Source organism: Acipenser ruthenus, chromosome 4 (assembly GCF_902713425.1).
Source record: "Acipenser ruthenus chromosome 4, fAciRut3.2 maternal haplotype, whole genome shotgun sequence".
Classification (NCBI taxonomy): Eukaryota; Metazoa; Chordata; class Actinopteri; order Acipenseriformes; family Acipenseridae; genus Acipenser; species Acipenser ruthenus.
The window spans coordinates 93,655,563-93,679,258 of NC_081192.1; the positions used below are offsets into that span (position 1 = coordinate 93,655,563).

Below are 23,696 nucleotides of genomic sequence, written 5' to 3' on the forward strand. Positions count from 1 at the left end.
TTTAATGAAAAAATACAGTTTGGTATTGAACTGTTCCAGACTGCTATTAAAGAAACCTAGATAACAGTCTTGGGCAGTTTTATGGGAGACACAAGCATGCAATAAACAAACAGATAGTTGTTCAAAATTGTTAATTCAATTTGTATATTTATAGCAATCTAATTCGTTTGAATCTATATGATTACATATAGGGTTTCCAACAACTGGTATTCACCTTTGTTGTACTGAGCCTGACCATAGAGGGGGTCACGAGGATTGATGTACAGTGCACTATTTTATATATTATTTGTGTACAGACTTTCTATCAATTGATAAAAAAAATCATTTAAATCGCAATTATGTTCTATTTTTCAGTCTCAATATCAGCTCTTATTAACGTTGTTGTTTCTCTCTCTATCTCTCTCTAAAATTTAAAATAACTTACACCCAATCTTATTGTACAAACATGTTCTCAAATATATAACTATCATTCATACATGTATAAATCTGAACCTACAGCCCTTACCTTCAATTATAATATTACTGAGAATCCTGGAAATTGTAGTTTAAAGCGTTAAAAAACACCGTTATTTAAGCGCTTTAAACTACAACTTCCAGGATTCTCTGTATAATTGTAAACCACTTCCTGTTTGTTTGTGCATTTCCATGGATATTATTAAAACATTCTGTACCAGGGGGAATGTTGGACAAACATTTCTTGCCCATGGTATATTATAATGTACGATACAGCCTTCTTAATTTAACAAACAAGAGTCAATTATATTAAGTTGTTCTGCGAAATTAAAAAAAGAAACAGGAACCTTTCTCATTTTAAATGTACCCAAGTTTCACAGTAAATGATATAATATAAGCGAACACATTTCATAACAATACAATATTAATAAGAACTTGCGAAATGTTTCATTCGAAGCAATACGTTTTGGAAAACAATGAAGCTGTGCACAGGAACTTACATCCGCCTTAAAAAAAAAAAAAAAAAAAAGGTTGCCACCGCTCGCCTGGTTCACCCGTGTTTCCTCGTTTACTACAGAGAGGACCTGCCCTTCCGTGTTCAGTTCTGAATCGACCAATTTGATTGGATCCGACTGAGCTGTCAGAAACAATAGCCGTGTAAAGCGAAACTTAATCTTTTGTAAAAACAGAATATGGTGGTATGGGGCAGTCTGGCAGCAAAATGGAAAGTCACACCAAAGGCAACAATGATAAGTTTCCATCTGCACTGACAGGTAAGCATGAACGCTGTGAAAAATAAATACTTCATTTACAAAGTTAGTTTTGGTTACAGGTTACAGTACTGTAGTACCGTAGCATCTCTATACCGTGGAAACACATATCTAATTTTACTAAATTATACACAACTAGTGGTTTATACACAACTAGGGTGTCCAAATGTAATTTCTAATACGTTAAAGTTAATGTATACACGGTTTCAATACTTCTGTTGACATCATCTAAGGCACAACCGATGCAGTGCGCCTGTGCTGTAAATGCAGAAAGCAGAAGTAATGCAATCAAATCTTTCCAGACAGTCCTGATTTGACAAAAAATATCCTTCAAATTATTTATGTTTTTTACCAAAATAATGCACTGATGTATCACATATTGGAGGGAAGTGTACTGGGTTGTGCTTTATTGATATATGTATTTGGGTATTTATTTGAATTACTAGTACATTTCCTTGTTGGTATTAGCAGTATTTCTTTATTTTTATTTGTGGCAGTAATAATAAGTCAACTAAATTAAAGTTAGTCTGGACTTCTGAAATGACTATAGACATTATTTTTTCTTTGGAGAATACAAGGATTTCAGCTACATTAGTCTCTAAATCACTGGAGCTTGAACACGTCAGCCCTCAGTTCAGAATGAGCTGCAGCAGAGTATGTGAAGGCTCATTTTAGGGAATGGGCCTGAACTATGTGGTAGGCAAATAACTTGCCTGAATTTTATTCAGATCCCAGCAGAATAACCTTATTGAATGTAAGTGGACATTATCCAGCAGTGTAGCAATATTATAGTTCACCTTGTAAGAACCCTGGGTTGCTAGTACATGAAGGATGCTGTTTAAAAATTGTCTGGTAAGGAAGTATAAAGCCCACCTATCACCAGGGAACTTCTTGCAGATTTTTCAGGAAACATTCAAGAAACTTCTTGTAGGGGACATTTTAAGTAAATGTCCCTAAGTGGCTCAAATCATGTAAGGGTGGTTTCCATTTATATGCCAGCTTGCAGATAAACTGAAGGTTACACATACATTTTTTTGTTTGTTTGACATGACCAAATTGTCACATGAAAATCCCACTTGGCAGAGGGGATATGGCCTTTTTTTAAGTTAAAAGTGGTACAGTGCTTAATGTTTATTGTGGATTACACAGTCTTATAATAAAATGAGACTTATCTTAAGTTTGAGTCCATGTCTACAAAGCTGACAAGCTGTTAAACACTTTTCAGGGGTGTGTATTACATTGTATATGCTGTATAGGCAGACAGTACAGCTAGAAAGAAGCCTGAGAGAGTTTGGGTGATTGGAGTTCTGGGCAGACAGACTTCAGCAGTTGTTGGAGACTTGGGATGAAACCAACAAGTCTACAGTATTAGGCCTAGCTGCAGAGCTTGATAGTGCAGTGGTATGGGAAACTGGCTGATAGGTGCTGCTGTCATACTAACTATTACATAATTACCCAGATGTCAATCACAGGTTACTGCTGTGGAAGTGGTGTCGCACATAGGCTCTACATTTCTGTTAGCAGACTTTTACTCTTTACTGACAAATGAAAAAATATATTTTGGCTGCTGAAAGCTTCTTTCAGACCCTTCTTTAAAGCTGTGTTTTTTTTTTTTTTTTTTTTTTTTAAAGATGGAATGTGCTTCTGTAAACCTGCCATATACTAGTTAAAATAGTTTAGCATTAGTTATTGAATGTCTTAGACTCTAAGGTCTACAATATAGGCCTACAATATGGGGGTGAATATTGGTCTTTAATGCATAATTATTATTTATTTCTTAGCAGACACCCTTATCCAGGGCGACTTACAATTGTTACAAGATATCACATTATTTTTATATACAATTACCCATTTATACAGTTGGGTTTTTACTGGAGCAATCTAGGTAAAGTACCTTGCTCAAGGGTACAGCAGCAGTGTCCCCCACCTGGGATTGAACCCACGACCCTCGGGTCAAGAGTCCAGAGTCCTAACCACTACTCCACACTGCTGCCCTGTACATTTGTCCATCTGTATATGACATTTTGCACATGGTATCTTGAAAACTGCTTAGTAAATTGTGCTAAATCTTGGTACTATATTGACATTATTATTTTGTGTAGTTTGTACATCCGCCCATGTGAACGTTACACTTTTTTACATGTATCTTGAGAACAGGATACGTTATTATACTGTAAGTCTAATACTGTGTGTGCATATTTTGAATATGTATCCACTTCCTTTACCAAGCAATGACTGTCTTGATAGGCTTAGGCTATGCTTATGTTTTCTGTAGTAACCCTTGTCTTTTTTTGTTCACATTCACATGAAATTAATTTGGTTCATTTGATTAGCAAAGTTCAAGTTTGATTTCAGTTCCTACTGCAGTAGGTTCTGCATAAGTGCTGTCAATCTGGGTGGTGGAGTTCTCCAAAAGCTTGCATCATTTTCCATGAAGCCATCTCGGGTTGAAATGTTAGGTGAGAAAAGGGAACAAACAGAATCTATAAGAGTCAATTGTAGCGTTCCACTTAAACTGGTTAGCTGAGGCTTCAACCTGAAGAGAAGTCTTAAGAAAGACTGCTTTATGGAGTCAGATTGAACCAAGTCCAGCGTTTAAAGAAACAGGCTTGTAACCGGAAGGTCCCCAGTTCAAATCCCACCTCAGCCACTGACTCATTGTGTGACCCTGAGCAAGTCACTTAACCTCCTTGTGCTCCGTCTTTCGGGTGAGATGTAATTGTAAGTGACTCTGCAGCTGATGCGTAGTTCACACACCCTAGTCTCTGTAAGTCGCCTTGGATAAAGGCGTCTGCTAAATAAGCAAATAATAATAAACTAGCAGTGGCTTAATTGAGCTCTGTTTACAATTTTAACTTAGACCATGTCTCTAGAGGTTTAATTTAAAAAAAAAAAAATTCTCATCACAGCCACTTTGTATTTCAAACGGAAAGATTTTCACAAACATCTGAATCTGTGTTTTTTTTTTTTTTTTGTTTGTTTTTTTAATTATTGTGGAGCAGCTTTTTTGGCATTAAATTAACATTTTATACTTTAGGAGATACACTAAATCATTAGCAAACACAAAGTTTTTAAACTCGAACCACTGTACCGGTATATGCAATGTTAACATTTTAAGATTTAAAAGCCTGTCTTTGTCTTTGTTTTTTTTGTTTTTTTCAACATAACGTTTGCTGATTTTCATCGATGAATTATTAAATAAATTAGATGCCAGATGTTAGATTCCAATTTACAGAGTGACAGTGCGATGCTACAGGAACAATATGTAACAGAGCAGGCATACATGGTTGTGTAGTTTACCTGATCACTGTCAACTGGTCTGTTATTTAAGTAGTCTCCAGTTCTCCACAATTTCAATGATAAACACATTAAGAAGTTATACGACAGTTAGCTGGATACACACACACATTTAAAAATCACATAATAATGTTAAATAATAGTCTCTCTTCTGGTACTGTAAATGCTAGGTTAAAAGGTTGACCTGGACTTTAGTTGTTTTTGGACATGTTAACATTGTAAAAATATAAAATATTATGTTATTTGCGTTCTTAACGGTTTAACTGGGTTATTTATCACATTTGTTTACCGCATATCCTTATTTGTTTATCTTCCAGATAGCCTTATACCAGATCATTATCTAAATGTCTAATTTGAATTTTGTAATACATGCGTGCTGTTTCTGGGGAAACCGACGTCCTCCAAATGGTTTCTATTCCACGATGATCAAGGGGAGAGAGTACTACTTTGTGAAGAGGCTTAGTGCTCATTTGACTGCATTCAGATGTTATGGGTGGTTCCAAGATCTTAAATTACAGATAACCTCTGATGTTGTCAGAAGGTTGTGGAGTCAGACTAAAAATCTCACCTGTCTAGCAATAGTTTAGATCCACAGTTAACATATACAAACACATCAAATAAACTAGGACATGCCAAAAATAAGTTCCATATCAGATGCATTTTATTGTACCTTAACATTTTTGACTAAAATAGATCTTTGTGTGTGCCATTCACATCTTCTGTTCCATATAGTCTGCAGCTCATGGCTTCATACTGTGATTCGGATTGACTGATGTGTGACCATGGCCATCTTTATATTGTGTTGCAGTTTCTAATTTTTTGATCTCCGCAATATTTCAGCTGTGGTTCTCTGGTATAAACAGTACACTGAGACTTCAGTTCATGAAAAACACTATGTAAATTTCTTATCACAATTTACTGTTGCTGCCTCTGTATCCACTGGAAGATCACTGCTTCTGAAGTCACTTCGCTACCCTGACAATTAAATGTTTTCAATGGAAATCTCCAGTTTGCCTCCAGAACATCATATTGTCACACACAGTTGTGGAACCTTAAATTTAAAGCCGTGTTGATTTCCAGTATAAGAATAATAATAATAAACATGTTTTAATGTGGGAGTCTGAGTTACAGGTTGAATGATGTTCAGAAGTTGAAACATTCAATATGGATGTGTAGGGAGGGAATCTCCAGTTGAAAGCGGGGGCTAAATGCTGTTGGTAGTTTAGTCTAACACTGTTGGTAAGGGATTTTCTAAGCAGTTATTTGGAAGGTTTATTTGCATTTTTTAATCCTCATCCTGATTAAATTCTCTTTCTATTTTATTAAGACTCGTAGGCAAATTTATAGAATGTATTATTATTATTATTTTTTTTAATTTTAAATACATTTTAAAAAGTCATGCCTTGCCTTTACAGCACATTGGGAAAGAACACAGTGTCTTCTAAGGTGTTCAGACATTATAAATTATAGGAGTGAACCCAACATTGAGACTGGTTAACTGTATGTGCTGCATTAAGTGGAGTTATTTTTAGAGCCCTTGCTGAAAAAAACGTGGACCTTCATGCACTGATCGTGTCTGCCCATCAGTCTTTCCGTCTGTATGCATGTCTGTCTGTCACACTACATGGAGAACACAGTATTTCACTAAAAATACACTCCCCTAGCCTCCTATTTCAGATTGCTTAAGGCTATAATCTGATACATTTGATGTTTTTAGGGTCCTCGTTCAAAATATCGGGACCCTTATACAATAAGCTGATAGTGTTTGTTGATCTGTCTGTATGTTTTTCTGTCTGTGCGGCTTTTTGTTAATATCACATTTTTGGTAAATGGTATGTGCTTCCCTTTTGCCTTTTTAAAGTCTTTAGATCCCAAATCATCCATCATATGAAGTATGCAACACTGACGAGTGACACATTTATTTTGACCGTTAGACGATTGTTGCCCTTTATATTGAAGTTCCCATGCAGTACATATGCCTATGAATATAATACATCTACATTTTAAAGTGTGACTGAGAGCCGTGGCAGGAGATGTGTGTTACTGTTGGCAATTTCATTAATGGAAATCACTCCTTTTGCAGATGGCTTTGCATTACCCTCAGTGGGGTGTACAGTATGCCCCTGCAATGGGAGAAAGTATGAAGGTGCTGTAAGTTTGCACGTATGCATATCACATATTTTAACATACTGTTTCTTCACCTATCCAATTGTTGTAAAGCTCAGTAAGAACATTCTTTAGCACAAGTTATTTAGAATATGAATCGGCACATATGTGGAGATGCATTTCTGTTTACAGCATCTGTCCAAATGGTGTTAAAAGTCCCCAGTTATGAACGACAAAACCATCCTTTTATGTTGTATCCCAAAAAATCCATGCTTTTTGCTAGTCTGAACATTGTAAATGAGTCTAGAGTGGCATTTAATAAAATACAATAAAAATCCATACAGGTTTATAAGCCTGTAGTTCTTTTCATCTGCTAGTTTGAGAGTATGGGCATTGAGCAGAGACTATACACTTTTTGCCATAATCCACCAAATGTAATGCAGTATACTGTATTTGGTTTTAAATATCCATATAATATAAAATGTTCAAGTTATGTCCTATATTTGTAAATGGGGCAGATGGCGGGCTGGCATTACAGAGGAAGTACTGTTCACAGCTGGTTTTGTCAGTGAACAGCCAAGTTTGCTTTCATTTGAATTGCAAACAAATCAGCTAAATCTGCCCTTTTAAGAATGCATCCCAGTAGAGAGGTGAGATCATGTTCAGTACTGTACAGTAACTGTACTGCTTGAATAACTACCTCAAACACATGGGTGAGTGTATTATTCTATATGTAATCTAAAAATGAACTTGTAATGTTAGAAATAAAGCAGGTGTTTGAAACACTCTGTTAATGCACGGTGGTTAAATCAGAGGGTTTGTATCATTCGGGAGATTTGTGCACAATTAAATATATTCTAAAATCTGTTAAAGAATGTCTTAAACGTCTGACTGTACTGGCTATATTAGCTCCACAGTGTAGCTAGAGTGCTTGTTGTCTTCATGATTCATTTATTTTCCCTCAACTGTATTCAGTGTCTGTGCAGTTATTTTAGTACAGTAAGTATTGCATTTATATAGTATTGAATGAAAATCGAATGTTGCATTTTACCAAGTTTGGTGAATTACATAGTTTGGTATTCATTCTTACATATCTATACATATCTATCTGTATACTTATCTGTACAGTATATCAAACTTGTTAAACCTTGAGAACTTGGTGACATTTTTCAATTATTTTAAAATTTTTCAATTATTTTAAACCACTTTCACCTTGTGGTTTTCTAAAAGGGTTTGGAAACTATTGTTGGGAATAATGTTCAGTATGTATCAAGTTGAATAATTGTGTTTTATCTTTCACCATGCATACTGTAACATCTTACTGCTCACACATGCACTTTATATTCATGTCATATTTGGGGTTAAAGTATTTATGCAGGACTAACACAGTACACATTATAAGTAGGGCTTCTAGTTTTCGGGTTTTATTTTCGGTCATGTGATGTCCCTTTAAATATATTTTGAGCCGATTCGCTTTCCTAATCAAACACTAATTACCAAAGGAAGTTGTTTCTTTTGACCCTCATATCTTGATTGAGTTAACAAACAATGTGCATTGATCTCACCTGATTCTATTTGAACCTGCATTTCGTTCTGGCTCTAATCGCCGAATTCAGTTTATTAATTTCCACTGCGTTAGTTTCTAGTAGCTCGTCGCTAATTTAAACAATCTGATATTCAGTTAAGGCTTAACAACTATTAATTAAGGTTTAAAGGGAGGGAGAGAGATGGAAATAAAAACCGAAAACTAGGAGCCCTAATTATAAGTTACAGAAAGACATTGCAATTGCATGTGGAACTCTGTGTACTGTACGTTCACATTTATTCAACATAAAGAGGAAAAGGGCTGCCATTTTCTAGATTCTGCTGTTGATTTCATTTCTTTGTAAAAATGCGTGGGTGTAACAGGAACTCCATCCTCCTAGATGGCAAATATTAGACATTCAAAGAGCTGAGTTAATTAAACACATTTAGAGTGGCTTGCATACAAGAACAGACAGTAAAGAACAGAGTAGTTGAACCTGGGTAGAAGCTGGGTTACCGGTGGAGTATGCTGCTTTCTTTTATTTACTGTAGTATTTTGAATATGGATATTTACTGGATTTCAAACAAATATTTGATTTTGAAGAGAGAACAAAAGCTGGATGAGTATTTAGAGGCTGAACTAATCCACTTGGCATATACAGTGAAAAACAAAGCAGTTTCCCCACTGCATCAGGTACTTTTAACATTATGGATCTTTGCGACTGGAAAGGTCACCAGATACTTTATTTATTGAGGAATGTTTTGAGTGCCCTTGTCTTTGACCTACAATCTAATCTGGCTGTATGGAAACCATCTTAGGGTTTTCTATCTCTACCACTATTCCCCCAATATGGCTGAGTGGATTCTTGACTTTATTGAGAGGTGATCCCCCGTAGAAAGGTGGGCTGATCAGATTTTTCATATTATTTGATCAAAGGCGGCTGACTTTGGTCATATTTTCTACCCTACTGTTCATTTACTGTATTCATTCTCCACATAGTTTTCTCCACATTGTTTTTGTTAATTGCTGTTTTATGAGTCTGCCATTATAACACAGGCATGGAGTAGAGTGGCCCTGGGGTATGGTAAAAAACTCAATAGTGAATATATTGACACCGCAATAAATAACCCAACAAGATTTATATGTATGCAGTGAAAAATAGACTATTAATATAATGTGTAATATGTAAGAGTCCTGTAATCTGATCCTTCTTTCCTTAATACTTTAGATAAAAGTGGATTCCAGTCCGTGAGGCAAACAGTCTACTGGTTGTCTGGATTTTTGTGGCAGACATTGGAAGGACGGCTAATACTAGGAGTTGGATTTGTACTTGGTCTGTTTTTTATCCGAAAGCCATATGTTTACATAGGGCGGTTTTTGAAACAGTAAGTACATTTGTTTTTCATTGGTGGCTTACCTTTATGACTGATTTATGTTAACAATGTTTTTTTTTTAAATATAAATAATATCAAGATATCATTGATTCTTTGGTGAGAAATAGGAGTGTAACGGGGGAAGTGTTAGATATGTGTGGGTCGTCACTGAATAATACTGAGACAGACAAGAGCACTGGGTGTTGACACGCCGCACAAGCGCGCAGATTTTATTTAACACACAGGCTCTCACTAGGGTACCAGCAATGGTAGCCCTAGTGTCAGATTTAATAAAGAAAACAAAAGAAAACAAAGCTAAAAATAAATGTTTGCCACACAAGGCGAGTGCTAGCCTCATTAAAAGAGACCGCTCCAGGAACCAGCTACACTACGGTAACCCTCTCTGTATTGGTCGGGATCAACATTCCCTAAACTAACCTACTGCTGTTGCTCCCAAAGTCCCGGCCTCTCAATGACTCCGGGTCGTTGCGACGGTCCTGGCTGGACAGAGGCTTTACAGGCACCGTCTTGCAGTTGAAGGGTTCCGTAGTAGTTAATCCTGCAGACGCCTTTTGAGCTGCATGCAGCCTCCCCTGGGCACGCCCCCCCCCAGCCAATCTGGACCTCCCGATCAGCTCAGCATTGGACGAGCCTAACTGCTCAATTGGTCGCCTAGCAACGTGTCTCCTATTCCGCATCCCAGCTGCACACATTTGCGCAAGAACCAGCGACAGGGTTCTCCCTGTTGCAAGAAGAAATTAGAGGCATTTAAAACAATACTTTTTAGTTAGTTTGAATTTCATTTTCTCAAATTCACAGGGTCTCTTATTAGAAGAGCATTTTAGCACAACATTTGTTTTCTATTTACATTGTATATCTCAACATGCATCAGTGGATTTATGGAAATACCAATATAAACAACGTCACCCCTTCATCAAAAGAACAAGTTGTCGCTATCTCATGAAATGTACTAAATTTACACAGCAATCTTTTAGAGAAATTGGTATAAAAAGTGTTTTATAAAATGTGTTTCAAATGGTTTTGTGAAAGTGGGTTTAGCCTGAAAATGGCACTAAGGAAAATAACTTTCTTGAACATTCCCAAAATTGCTACATGTACAACAAGAATCCATAAGCAGAAAAAAATTATAGTTAGCTGTGCCGATACTGGGAAAATATGAGTAATTTCCTTTACCATGTTTTCTGATGGCAATATTCAATGAAACCAAAACAAGCCTTTTAAAAATGTGTTATTTCTCAACAAGAATAGCTGCCTTTCTCTTGTTTGTCCTCATCTGTACAATAGAGTACCAATCCATGGCAATGAACTTCAGCATTGAGTGAATTAAAACCCGTTTGGAAACAAATTTTCCTCTCATCTATGGTGCTGACAGTTTTACTGCTGCACTGCTAGTGGTGGCATGATTCATTACATATACATGACCTTTCCTTGGCACTACCTTAAAGTGGTTGTAGCTAACAAAATGCTTTAATAAATCTTACCTGTCATGCAAAAGAAACATAATATCTCAAGCCTGTATTTTCATTTTAAAGTATAGCATCTGGTACTACAGTAGGTAAACATAAGTTCTCAGTTGGCTTGTCTTCCCTTCTAGGGAAATCTGTTACACTTGTACTTCCTGGGTCGTTTGACCTCATCAGTGTCTTTGAGTCAAGCATCTTACTGGATGCAAAACATTGTCCGTCATTAGGAAAAGCAGCGGTTGGTTACTGTAGGTGAAATGACTATAAAAGCGCAAGACAATCAGAAAGCAAGGCTGCAAACTGAGATTGATTTATCTTATTGTACTTCCGGAAAGCATGTTTTAATATGAAAATACCTGTACATTTGTTTAAAATATAGATTTCATTCTAAACTACCATTTGAGCCCCATATGATGAATGGATGTACATTGAAGGGGACATTTGTGAAATTATGTTTCAAGCTGCAATCACTTTAAGAGATAATAGGTAGGATTTTCAAAAGTTTGTAAATAATAACTCCAGTGTTAATCAACAAATAGTTATGTAGCACTGATTTGGACATTTTCAAGAAGTCTTTATGCTTATCTCATTGTTAAATAATTATGCTAACGTGATTTCTGAAATTATGTTGATTTACAAAATAATGTTAATATCTTAACGAGCCGTGCTTCTTGCGACTATTTCTTTTCCTTGTGTGGAAATTTAAAACCAAATCCGTGTTAGTTGTCATCATTTATCAGGAGTTAATCTGCACTTGGAAAAGGAGGGTTTTAATTAATGAAAGACTATAACTCACCTTGAAAATTAAATTGAACAGACCGCGTCTGTGACGCCGACAATACAGAGACTACCTAGACAATTCAATATTTGTAGTTATGGAAATATTTTAGACTTTTATATACTCGTGGTTATGAATAAGATTTGTTCACTTGTTTTAACAATTTGTAACCTTAAGCCCTGAACACACGGCCCGATGACATCACATGAAGGGATGCATGGATGCATAAAGTACAGTGGCAATGGTGTGAATCAATAGGCGAAAAGATAAGGCTATGGCAGTAATAACTATCTACAATTTTGGCTAGAACTTAATACGACATGACCGTGAACACCACATATGACTGGAGACATGCATGTATTCTCTCTCTCTGTTAAACATACATACTTAAATACATACATACATACACACAGTATTCCATTGGTTTGTATATAATGTCTGTGCTGATATTTTTTTGAAAACAAGACCTGACAGCCCCACATTGTACTTTTTAACTATTAGACAAAATATTTACAGAATACTTAAAAACTGCTGCTATAATCATGATTAATTTATTAATAATAGCGTTATCATTACTTTATACCAAATCACGTTTTTTATTTACAATGAAGGCAACCTATACTGTGTTGCCCAAATACTTATAAAATCAGCCAAACATGTTTTCCCTTCATTGTAAATAAAAACGTGATTTGGTATAGTTAAATTTTAACGCTATTAATAATAAACAAGTCATACAGCATGGTCCTAATAGCAGTTGTTAAGTATTCTATAAACATTTCATCTAATAGTTAAAAAGTGCAGTATGGGGCTTGCTTTCAAAAGATATTGCCACGGACATGAATGGAATACCTAATGTGATCGAGATCATTGATGTGGATTTTGCCTAACGTATTTGTAATGTAATGAGAAAATGCATGATTAGAGGAATTCACCAAACAATTAACTGTAAACAAATTATGTATTGGGTTTGGGTGTTCTGTTGTAATTTTAAAAGCTTAATAAAATGATTTCCATTACATGAGAGTAGATGTTAAAACTTCATGCTGATTTGAACTTGGCTCTCGCCACGATAAGCATCAACTAAGACGTAGCTTTACAGTAAACTAATGTGATCCATCTGCATCTCCATCCATTTGCGTTTCTTTCCATCTGATGATGTAGATATCCTTCTGTCTGGTGTTGATGGCTGAAGTGTAATGCTGTTTCCAGGGATCAGCTTATTTTGCCTCCCCAGCGCATCAGCACACACAACTGCTGCGATGCTGGCTCCGGGAATCAACCACGGTGCTGTCTCCCCAGCGCAGCAACATGACAACCATCTGGACTGAGCTAAGTAGGTTACATCTCTGGGGTCTTCAAGTGGGCACTTTCCATCCTCGGTGTTTCGTCGACTAGCCCATGACACCTCAAGAGGGCTCGACAGTGGTTCTGGCGTCCCAGCATCACCCCCTCCATCCCCCACTCAACTCAGCCCAGCTCACTTACCCGTACATCAGCGTTTCTTTCTTTCTATTGTACTTGAGATCCCCAGCCTGAATCTTTCCATCTCAACCACAACCCGTTGCTGCTTCTTTCTGCTGCTTCAGATAAGTTCTTCACTGTGCAACGCAACTCTTGGCCACTGAACCCGACATCTCTGAGAAACCGGGTTGTAGAGCGTGCCACAAATGCTCAACAACCCACCTCCACTGGGTAAACCCGGACACTCCATCCTCGCTGTTCCGCTTCAGCAGCTAGTTGAGCATACCGAAGTTTCTTCCTCTCATATGCCTCAATCACAGCATCCTCCAATGGCACTGTTAACTCTATCAGATGAACAAGGTGTGCTGATCCAGACCACAAGACAATGTCTGGTTGAAGGTTAGTGGTGGCAATCTCAGGTGGAAAAATAAGCTGTTGACCAACATCTGCCAGCATTTTCCAGTCTCTAGCAGCTTCCAGTTGTCCTAGGCGAGGCTTGGTTTTAACACCTTTTCTTGGTGGTTGCTCTCCTGGACGGAGGAATATTGTCTTCTGTGTGTAATGCTTTGATGGAACTGGTGGAAACTTATTGGTCATGTTACGCTTGTCTTCCAGTGCATCGCAGTACCTGGTCATGGCGCCAAGTAAACCGTCCTTTGCTAAGACCCACCTTACATCCTGTCAAAATGTGCCTTAATGTTGCAGGTGATGAACACAAAGGACATGAGGGATCCTCATCCACCCAGAGGTTTAGGTTCTGTGGTGATGGGAGAACATCATATGTTGATCTGATGATGAAACTGATCCTGCTCTGTTCCATTGACCATAGGTCTTGCCAGCTGATCTTGCGTTGCTCCACACTCTCCCATCTCATCCATTCTCCCTGCTTGTCTGGGAAACGGTCTTTACACACCTCATCCTCTCCTATAAATGTATAATGAAGTGTTACATACACAGTATATCATATGAGTGGTTTTAGTTAGTTTGATTAGTTTGAGTTTCTAAATTAAATCACTGTCTGGTTGTTATTTATTGGCACTCAATAATTGTGTAGACAAGGGCAAATGAGGGAACACTTTATTCCATTTAATTAATATCTGCAACTTAAATCCTGTTATTTTACATTAATAATGTATTCCACATGTTACAGTAGATCCTAATCCTAACACATAGCCAGACAACATCATCAATACACAACAAATTTCCTTTTGATTTATTGCCATGTCTTATGTGTGTGCTACTAGGATTTATCAGAAGGCACTCGGGAGCTGTGTCACAGACAACACTGGTATTTCAGTGCAGTAAATTAAAAACTGAACATTTACAGCAGTGTTTTATTACTTGCGACATTCCACTTTATGACCATTCCTCTTAGATCCTGGATGATATATGAAGCAAAACAAATCGTTGTAGTGACATAATTAAAAAAACAAAATTCCTTTTATAGACCTTTTGGGTTTTGATGGGTGTTTGTGCATAATTGGCAATATTTACTGGGATTGCTGTTTTCATATTGGCACTGTACTCTGTAAGATTACTGGTATATATTTGTTGTACAAATACATTTTTAAAATATGTTATATCTGATGCTATTTAGTTAATTACAATAGACACCAAGGGCAGGAAACATACAATGTTTTATAACCAAACAAGATACTTCACAACATATCTTAAGTAAGCCAGGGTCCTGAACCTCCAAAAAATGTGTTATCCCGAACCACCCAAGTCCAAGAACATCTTTGCTCACCACAAAAAATTGTATGTTCATTTTAAAGTATGGGGATATATTGACTTAGCCTTTCCTCTTTCATTTCAGTTACAAAGGATGTTTCCCAGGGATGACCAAAAGTAAGAATTCTTTCATGTATGATTCAGAATTGTATATCTGTGTCTGCATTTATGCTGTGTAGTACTTTAGTGTTTTTTATTTCTCTCCTCTGGTGTCAGAAAGTCTTAGTGTAACCCCAGCAATGGACCTACTAGAATACTGTGAACTGGAATGGAAAGGATTGACACCTCATGCTGATCAAATAAAGAAGGTATAAACAATCCTACAGAATCCTCCCCATGCTACTCAATTATAATCCATTAAATACATTACTATCTAAAAGTTCACTGTTGTTATTTCATGAATGTGGATGGCCAATTAATCGGGTGAGTTAGTTGTTTACGGACATCTTCAGTAGTATAAACACAGCACTCTATGAACGTTCATGGGGGAGTTTGTTTATTTAACAAGTACAATGTAACTAACATTTTTCAGATGAGTCGTGTCTCTTGTCAATAATCAGGGATGTCAACCTAAGTTTCCACAGTAAAAAATAGCCCAATATCAACTTGGCTTTAGTACCCAACACAAACTGGAATTAATTAGGGGCGAATGGGGGCAGTGTTTTTACCATAAATGTATCTGAGGGAGTCGATGATAAATACAAGAACTCACCAAACATTTGAGCATTTTTCCAGTGGTGCTTGGAAGTAATCTTAGTATAGCAGTTAGTATGCATGTTAATGTAATTCGTGACATATTCATTGGGGAATTTCCTGCAACTTGTTGTTGTATTGAACCCCTTTAATACAGCTTTAGATGCATGGTCATTTGTTTATCATTGTGGTTTCCATGATTTGTTTTCAGGCCTATGGAGAAATCTACAGGGTACATAATATTAGGTACATTTGCAGAGTTCGTGGAGACAACTACTGTGCATTGAGAGCGACACTGTTTCAGGTGCTCAGCAATGGCATACCCTTTCCATCCTGGATGAAAGAGCAAGATATCACAAAGGTACCTTTTTAAAATAGAGGTGGCTGTACATTGGTACATAGTCATATTCCTATATATATTTTTTTATTCATACCTGTTTTTATAACTATTATATGTGTTTTGAATAATTTTGGACAGCAGTTTCTGATTTGATTTTTTTGTCATTTTTCAACCACAACCAAACTTTAGTTTTTGGAATTATTATCTGAGACATTAATGAAAATGTAGCTAGCATGAAGTATTCCTTTTTTCACTGTAGTGTTTTTTCTTTTTTCGTGTTTTATTGGTGCTGTGTAGCTCCCTGAGAAGCTGTTTTACTCACAAGGATGCAACTGGATACAGCAGTACAGCTTCGGACCAGAAAAATACACAGGACCAAAAGCTTTTTATAAGCTACGTAAATGCGTAGACATGTTGAAGTTTCAGGTAATCTATATGGCATTTTACTAAAGTTGTGTTGGTAGGTGTTACAGTTTTAAAGCAAATGTTACAGATTTAAAGCAAACTAAGCTCATTCTAAAATAGAGACAACCAGAAACTATACCTTTCAGACATTTAATGGTCTACAGTAGAGGCTCTCAAATGTTTTTGTTTAGGGGACATCCTTTTTAAAACCTATTTTGAATAGGGAGGGACCCCAACTGAAAACTGAGGACAAGGCTAATCACAAACAAGAAAGACATACTGAACTGCAGTGAATCTAAATGTTTTGAGTGTAATATTGTCTGTTAGAGTCATAAGGCCTAACAGACAATATTACACAACAGTCAGACCACTGTAGAATAAAGTCAATAAATTGACAAAATTCAAGTCTGTGTTTTGTGTTCAGTAGCTTCTGCATAAAATCCCAAGGCTGGTCTTTCACGACTACAGTGAGAGAACATTTGTATATTCTTGTACAAAAGAAGCAGTTTCCAGAATTTTCTGGGAACCCCCTGGGTAATGTTTGCCTACCCACAGGGATCCCCCGGGCCCCAGTTTGAGAATCCCTGTTCTGGAAGACATCATGGCATTCACCAAGCCCTCTATCACCATTGTTGTTGTTTTAGAAGTAAATGGTTAAATCTACAAAGAATTGTTTATTTTGTGACAAATCCTATTGTGTGTAAATATTTTGAAAAGGTTTGTCCTTGAGAAACACTGAACGGTTGTTCTAAACAGTCACAAGTGTAGCAAGTAACTTTACATTTCCCATGCAGTTGTGATAATTAAGGCACTTTATTTGTAAAATGTACACTACATTGTAGATAGATTCACATGTTACTGCATCTTTGGACACTTCCACAGAAATGCACATGCATACTGTAGAAGTGTACTTGTGTTTTCAGTTTATTTGCATTTCAGCAAGTTGAAGTCAATGTATGTATTGTTGTGTGCTTTTTGTTTTGTTTATTTTAACTATATAGAATATATGTTTACTAAATACAGCTTTGTTTTGTATTAGTGGGAAATAAAACCCATTTACAATAACACCCATTTACAAATGATGTTAGTTGAACATTTTCCTGTAAGGGGGATTCAAATCCAAAGAAAGGGTTACTACCTGTATGTAGCTGGATTTCCCCTACATATTTCATGGGATTGTTGTAATGTTTTAATATTTCCATAGTGGGGTGATATTTATGGACTCAAGGATAAGAAGGCACGTGAAAAGGCCTGCAACCTCCTGTTCATGGATGAAGCAAGCGAGTACAAGATGTACGAGGCAGTGAAATTCCTCATGCTCTACCTGGCCATTGAGATGTTTGAGGGGATGAGGCATGGGCAAGATGTCCCCAATTTCTGTGCAGTCCTTTTCTCAAGGGACACATCTTTAGACCCTTTTAGCTTCATGCTAAACCACTTGAACACCATTGGTGACTCTGGTGGACTTGAGCAGGTAAACTAAGCTTTGAAATAAGGCAGAAAATCCATTTATAATTCCAAAGTGATTGAGTGACTTGGCATACAGGTAGTTGTTTTGGGGTTTAACTGTACTTTAAAAGCTTCATTAATACCAGTTTTTCTTGTTTCATAGGATCATAACATTTTTTGGCTGTATGGATGTTTTTTTACACTCACCTTTAAATGTGTTAGTAAGGTTTATTTCCAGCTGTAGCACTAAGGCTTCACCTAAGTTTGCGTTCTGTCGATGTAAATTTGAAAGGACCTGTTTAGTTAAAACCTGACTAGTGTTTACACAATCCCTGGAAAGGTAACATCAGTGAAATTGGAAACTACTTCCACTTGCTTGAAATGCACGACAATTCATGTACTTTATTACAATCAAATCATGAAAAAGCTGCCAGTCCTCGCAATTGAAATCTCAGTATAGAGCATTAACCCTTGCTGCTTAGAAACAGGTGCTGTACCCATTTGCCCCCCCCAACTCACTGTCTTTATAAAGTACAAAAAAAACCCTTGAAAAACATGTCAATGTTCAAATCTATTAATGTAATGTTTAAAGTTGCGAATGTGGCCTTTTTTTGTTACAGATTGAGATGTTTCTTCTTGGATACACATTAGAGCTGCAAATCCAAACCTTCAGACTGTACAAGTATGGCACAGAGGAATTTGAAGTTAGTTTCACTGATGTATGTGGGAGGGACTGGCACAAGATCACCCTCCTGACAGAGGATGACAGACATTATAACATACCTGTTACCCACCAATAGGTAGAAATTGAAACCACAAGAGCCTCTGAGTAAGTCAGGTTTGGTGCCGGTGATAATCAATATTGAGTCATGTCGGAGTGGGTCACAGCCCTGTTTGTTTTTTGAGTTGTTTAATATTCTGGTTCTATAAACATTTCCTTGGGGACAGCACTTCCTGCTAGGTACAGTAGCAACCACATAATGTATGAATCTTTTTTTGACAAATCTTCATAGGACTATGAAGTTATAATGTATATATTTGGAAAGGAGAGTGTACAAAAATTGTTAAATATTTTAAATAAAACACAGGTGATGCACTTGAGTTAAGGGTAGTAATACTAAATTAATAGTGTCCAATTTGATTTGAACTTTTTTTTGATCTAATAACTACAACTGAGTGTCACATACTCCAGCAGTGAGTGTGTCATTGAATCCAAGCCCTTGCTGTTAAAAGCATCTCTAATGGGAATGATCTTTTGGTCAGAAGGTCTGCTGTGATGCAGTATATTATAGTGTGAGGCACACTACTCAGAGAGCCATAAAGAACAGGTACTAATTAACCTTTCCTATCAGCCTCCTGCTTAGGTGCTGTAGTGAGGGAGAAAAACAGTCGGATATATGATTGGAGTTTTAGACAACTGGGTCCATTCAATTTATCTAAACAGTGGCGTATCTAAAAAACTGCTACTCAAGTTACTGACATTAGTTTTGAAAATCAAACGGCTAACAGTGCATGTGCTTCTCTGTCTGTAAAAATATGTACAATAGCAGGGAGGGTCACACAGCATTTAGTTGTTTAATGGATAGCGGTAGATCTGCCACAATTTAGATCATTTGAATGGAGCCCAATATGTTGCATCACGCATGAATATTATTTGAGATTTTATTCGAAGAGTTCTGTGGTGGAAAGCTTCCAATCCCCTTTATAAATGTTAATGGTCCATATTTGACTTTTACATTTAAATATGCAAAAAAAAAAAAAAAAATCTCAGGGGCCACAAGGCATTTAATCCCAGTGACAGGTTAATAGACTTTGAAGCTTTTAATTGGAATTCATCAGCCCATAAATTTTCTTGGGGTTATAGACCAGTGCTTACTCTGTGCACTGTGGAAGTGGCGGATGGTATTTTATTTTATTTTCTGTAAAAAATGTTTTCTTTTTTTAATGTTAATTAATTTTAATCATATAAGGGAATAATATGAAAAATATAAACCGCAACATGGCGTGCATTGTTGCGATTAAGGGTGTGTCTTGGTGCCCTGTGAGGCTGTGAGGCCCACATGCCCACATGCCTTAAACTACAGAGTGCCAAATTGAGAGATTTTTACAGGCTTGCGATGTCAGATGGTCAGATGGTCATAAAAATAATTCTGGTTTATAATTTACAACAATGCACGTCTTTTATTAGCTAATTGCTACTGTTTTCAAGATTTTCTTTTTTTTTTTAATGATTTTAGTTATTTTCATGTATTTTCTAATTTCATCTTGTGTCAGAAAAAAAGAAACTGAAAGTTCCAGCTTTTCTGAAACTAAAAATCGCTCATTAAATACACTCCATGACATTTTTGTCTCATTAGAGACCAAATCTACTACATTACCAAAACATACATTTACTTTTTTTTTTTTTTTTACTAGTGTACATTAAAACCATGTTTACCCTTTATTGACACGTTAGCACACATTTGAATGTTTATGTAAATGTTCCTATAGTGCATGTCACTGTATTGTTTCTTTTTTTACCAACTGCATTTAATCAGATGTAATATATTACAACTGTTTGCTTTCACGCTTGGTAACAGAATAAATGTGTGCTGTATTGCTCACTGCTGTGTGTGTTTTCAATAGTAACACATCAAGTGTTTGTCTCTAAGGCATATGATGTTGGTGGCAGAAGCAGTACCTTATTTACACACAGCCCAGCATTCCACAAAAAAACAGACCATCATTCTCTATTGACAACTTATCAGAAATAAATCATGTCAATTTGAGTACCAGGGAAGCCTGGAGAAAGGGTTTGGGTATTAGTATTCCCTAACCTCAACTGTAAACTGTAAATCAATGCTATTTATACCAAGCATAGCAGGATTATGCCATGAATTTGAATCCACCAAAACTGCAACACATGTCACACATAATGAAATACTGGTGCAAGGTATCTCAGCCTTCAGGGAAATACATCTTATATGCCGTCAAGATTTCCATTTAATTTTAGAAGCTTATCACAGCAGTGGTCCTGGGTATTGAATTCTAGGGTACTGTGGCAGCTACATATTTCTTAGATACAAAGTGATTAATTCTAAAGCAATGTACTGTTCCTGAAAGGACTTCTATCGTTTAATACCTGGAGATGCTTATGACATTCATAATGCTTTCTGGGGTTTACTTATATCATGATATTCTGTGCTGTACCTGTGTTCAGTAGTGTCAGATTTAGTCCAGCATTTACAAGGCTGGAATAAAGCCATTGATAACAATGGGAAGATTCAAGTCTGCTTTATTTTCCCAATGTTGATGTAAGATGTAGTTGTTTTTAAAATGTCCTTCCTCTGGTATCCTAAGATACAACATTATGTACCAGATGGGAGTACCCTTGGAGTAGTAGTAATAATAGTCATAATAATAATAGAAAATGTGTGTTTGGCTTTCCAATAAAACACATTTTCTATTTTTCAAGTTTTCCAACTTGTAGTAAATGCCATGATAAGGAAATATGTATGTTGCCTCTGTTTGTACTGCATGAAACAATATGATTTTATTAATTAATGCAATTTTGGAGTTCATGTCTTAAACTAATAAGAAGGTCTGTTTTAATACTGTACAGTAGCTTAGGGCAATTTATAAAGGGCAAAACAGATTATGTTCTTTAAATTAAACTGTTGATGCAAAAAAAAAAAAAAATTAGATGTAGAGCTTTTTGAAGTAGGTCACCAAAGCCACATACAGTGCTTCCAAATTGCATTCGGTTTGGAAACCCTTTATGAAAATGTACAAGCTCTGCAAACTATGTAATGTCTTTTATTTACCACTTAACTGCCAACAAACTCTTGTGGCACATTTGGACCAAGTATGTAAGCCAGCTATAGGCAGTTATGGTTACATTCACACAAAATAGTGTCTACTGACATAAAGCAGGGAGATGCAACTTTTATATATTGTCTGTGATTGCATTTGAAAACCATGGGGACAGACCATTTACAAAACACAAAACAAGTGTGTGCCATATTTGAAATTCCAATTTCCTGTCTGTGTACAAGTACTACATGATTTATGTCACACAATATGAATAGAAAAAACATGTTGCCTGTTATTGAGTTCTAATTTACTAATGTAAAACTGCCAAGAAAAAAAAAAAAAAAAAGATTCCTCAATTCTTCCATTGTATGTTTAGATGGAAGAGATGCCAGCTCAATAGAGCGCTTCTCCAGTGTTTATGGAGTCGTTGTTTCTTTTTTTTCTCAATTTTTCAGTGTTTTCTGGCGGTCATTCCATACCGTACAACTTGGGAATCATTTTTAAAAAGTCTAGATTCACTAAAAAGGAGAACCGTTGTACCTGCCTCTCTTAGCAATTCAACCCAGTAGAAACACAGGCTGACATTAGTTTTAAGTCGAAATGAAGTTCACAGTTTCCATGGCTTTCAGGAGTGAGGAGCTCAGACAGAGTACAGCTGTTTGGAATCCCTCAATCATCCCTGCAGTAAGCTGAAAGCTAGAAAGAGACGTCTGTACGAAAAAAAAACAAAAAAAAACAACACAATCTCAATATGGAGAACTGCTGTAAACACTGAAAGGGTACAAGAAACTCCTGCCAGAGCTTTGATAGAAATCCAGGTACAGTCCTTCAGTGGGATATAGCTTTTGATAAATAGTTTAATATCTTTTGAATGCTATATATTGTTTTCCCTATATACGTGTTACACTGCTGCGGTGGCACCTGTTGGTAAAATGATGAACTACAGGTGAGTCATGTGAATGTGAACTGGAGCTGGTTGGATAATGACTGCAGAGAAATTGTGATATTCTCTCAAGAAATAAATTATACATTGCTATTGCAAAATTGCATCTTCAGGAATGACATAACCTTAGTCTGCTTAATTGCAGATTGGTTAAGTTGATATAACATAATACATTCATCCATCGTTATTATCATTTAGAAATCAGATAACATGGTAGCATAATGAAAGACATATATGAAAGCCATACTCTGTACTAATAGGTGATAAAATGCACACACGCTCACCCAGCCACATACATATCAACTAAAATGGCACAGCGTGCTTTTCAGAATAGCGAGGGACTAACTTTAGCAATGCCTGGGTTGATTATGTAAGCAGTTCTGTGCTGGCAAGAGTCCTTAAACCTTGGTCAATAAATGAATCATAAGGTTTTGCCAGTAAAATGTTCCGTCTGACAGAATAAGCAGCCTTTGGAGGCATTCACTGTGAAATATGTAAAGTTTAAAGTAATTGTGGCTGACCAGAATAGTTTCATAAACGGGCTTCAGTCCTAACCAATCAGCTGCTTCCTTCCCCTATTGACTCATGTGCTTTGACTTAAAAAAAAATGACCACTGGGAAGGTAAGCAAACTTAGAATTGAGTGTCCTACCAGATGTAGTGTTATGTAGTTCCTTTAAAACTGCCCATTTGCAAATGGAAGCGTGAACATGGGTCAGCTACAATTATTTTAACAACTGACATTCCACAGCTGCATTAGGAAACCTGAGTATCAGATCAATTAAATAAAATACATATTTGATATATGTGTGATTGCAGGGGTCTGAATTAAGACATTGCAAAATGCACCCAATAAAGTTAAAACAGAAATAAACAACCCAGGTAATGCTGAGGCTTGTAATTAGTATTGTTTTTCCCTTACAGAAAAAAATAGAAAAAATACGCTAATGACTGTTCCAATCTACTAATGTTCTACCTCATAACTAAAACGTTTTCCTTTTAAGCAAGAACTGTATTGTGAATACATTCCTACACTGTATATTGTTGGAAGAAATTTGCATACATGCATAGCAAATGCCCATCTATATCAAGGCGTA

General features: G+C 36.5%; 1 protein-coding gene across 1 annotated transcript; it reads left to right on the forward strand.

Moving 5' to 3' along the window:
- The first annotated feature begins 985 nt into the window (after nucleotides 1-985).
- LOC117400566 (inactive ubiquitin thioesterase OTULINL-like) lies at nucleotides 986-20,468 on the forward strand. Its single transcript, XM_034000711.3, has 8 exons — nucleotides 986-1,226; nucleotides 9,380-9,536; nucleotides 15,064-15,095; nucleotides 15,195-15,286; nucleotides 15,883-16,032; nucleotides 16,309-16,437; nucleotides 17,621-17,890; nucleotides 18,486-20,468. Exons 1-8 carry the CDS (start codon nucleotides 1,154-1,156, stop codon nucleotides 18,663-18,665), a joined length of 1,083 nt encoding a protein of 360 aa, XP_033856602.1. The 5' UTR covers nucleotides 986-1,153; the 3' UTR covers nucleotides 18,666-20,468.
- Nucleotides 20,469-23,696: the final 3,228 nt, after the last annotated feature.

Excerpts from the sequence above, each read along its gene's own strand:
- LOC117400566 (XM_034000711.3), top strand. The coding sequence starts at position 1,154 with ATGGGGCAGTCTGGCAGCAAAATGGAAAGTCACACCAAAGGCAACAAT. Across the intron at positions 16,033-16,308 it reads AAGAGCAAGATATCACAAAG|CTCCCTGAGAAGCTGTTTTA; the intron begins GTACCTTTTTAA and ends GGTGCTGTGTAG. Across the intron at positions 17,891-18,485 it reads ACTCTGGTGGACTTGAGCAG|ATTGAGATGTTTCTTCTTGG; the intron begins GTAAACTAAGCT and ends TTTTTGTTACAG.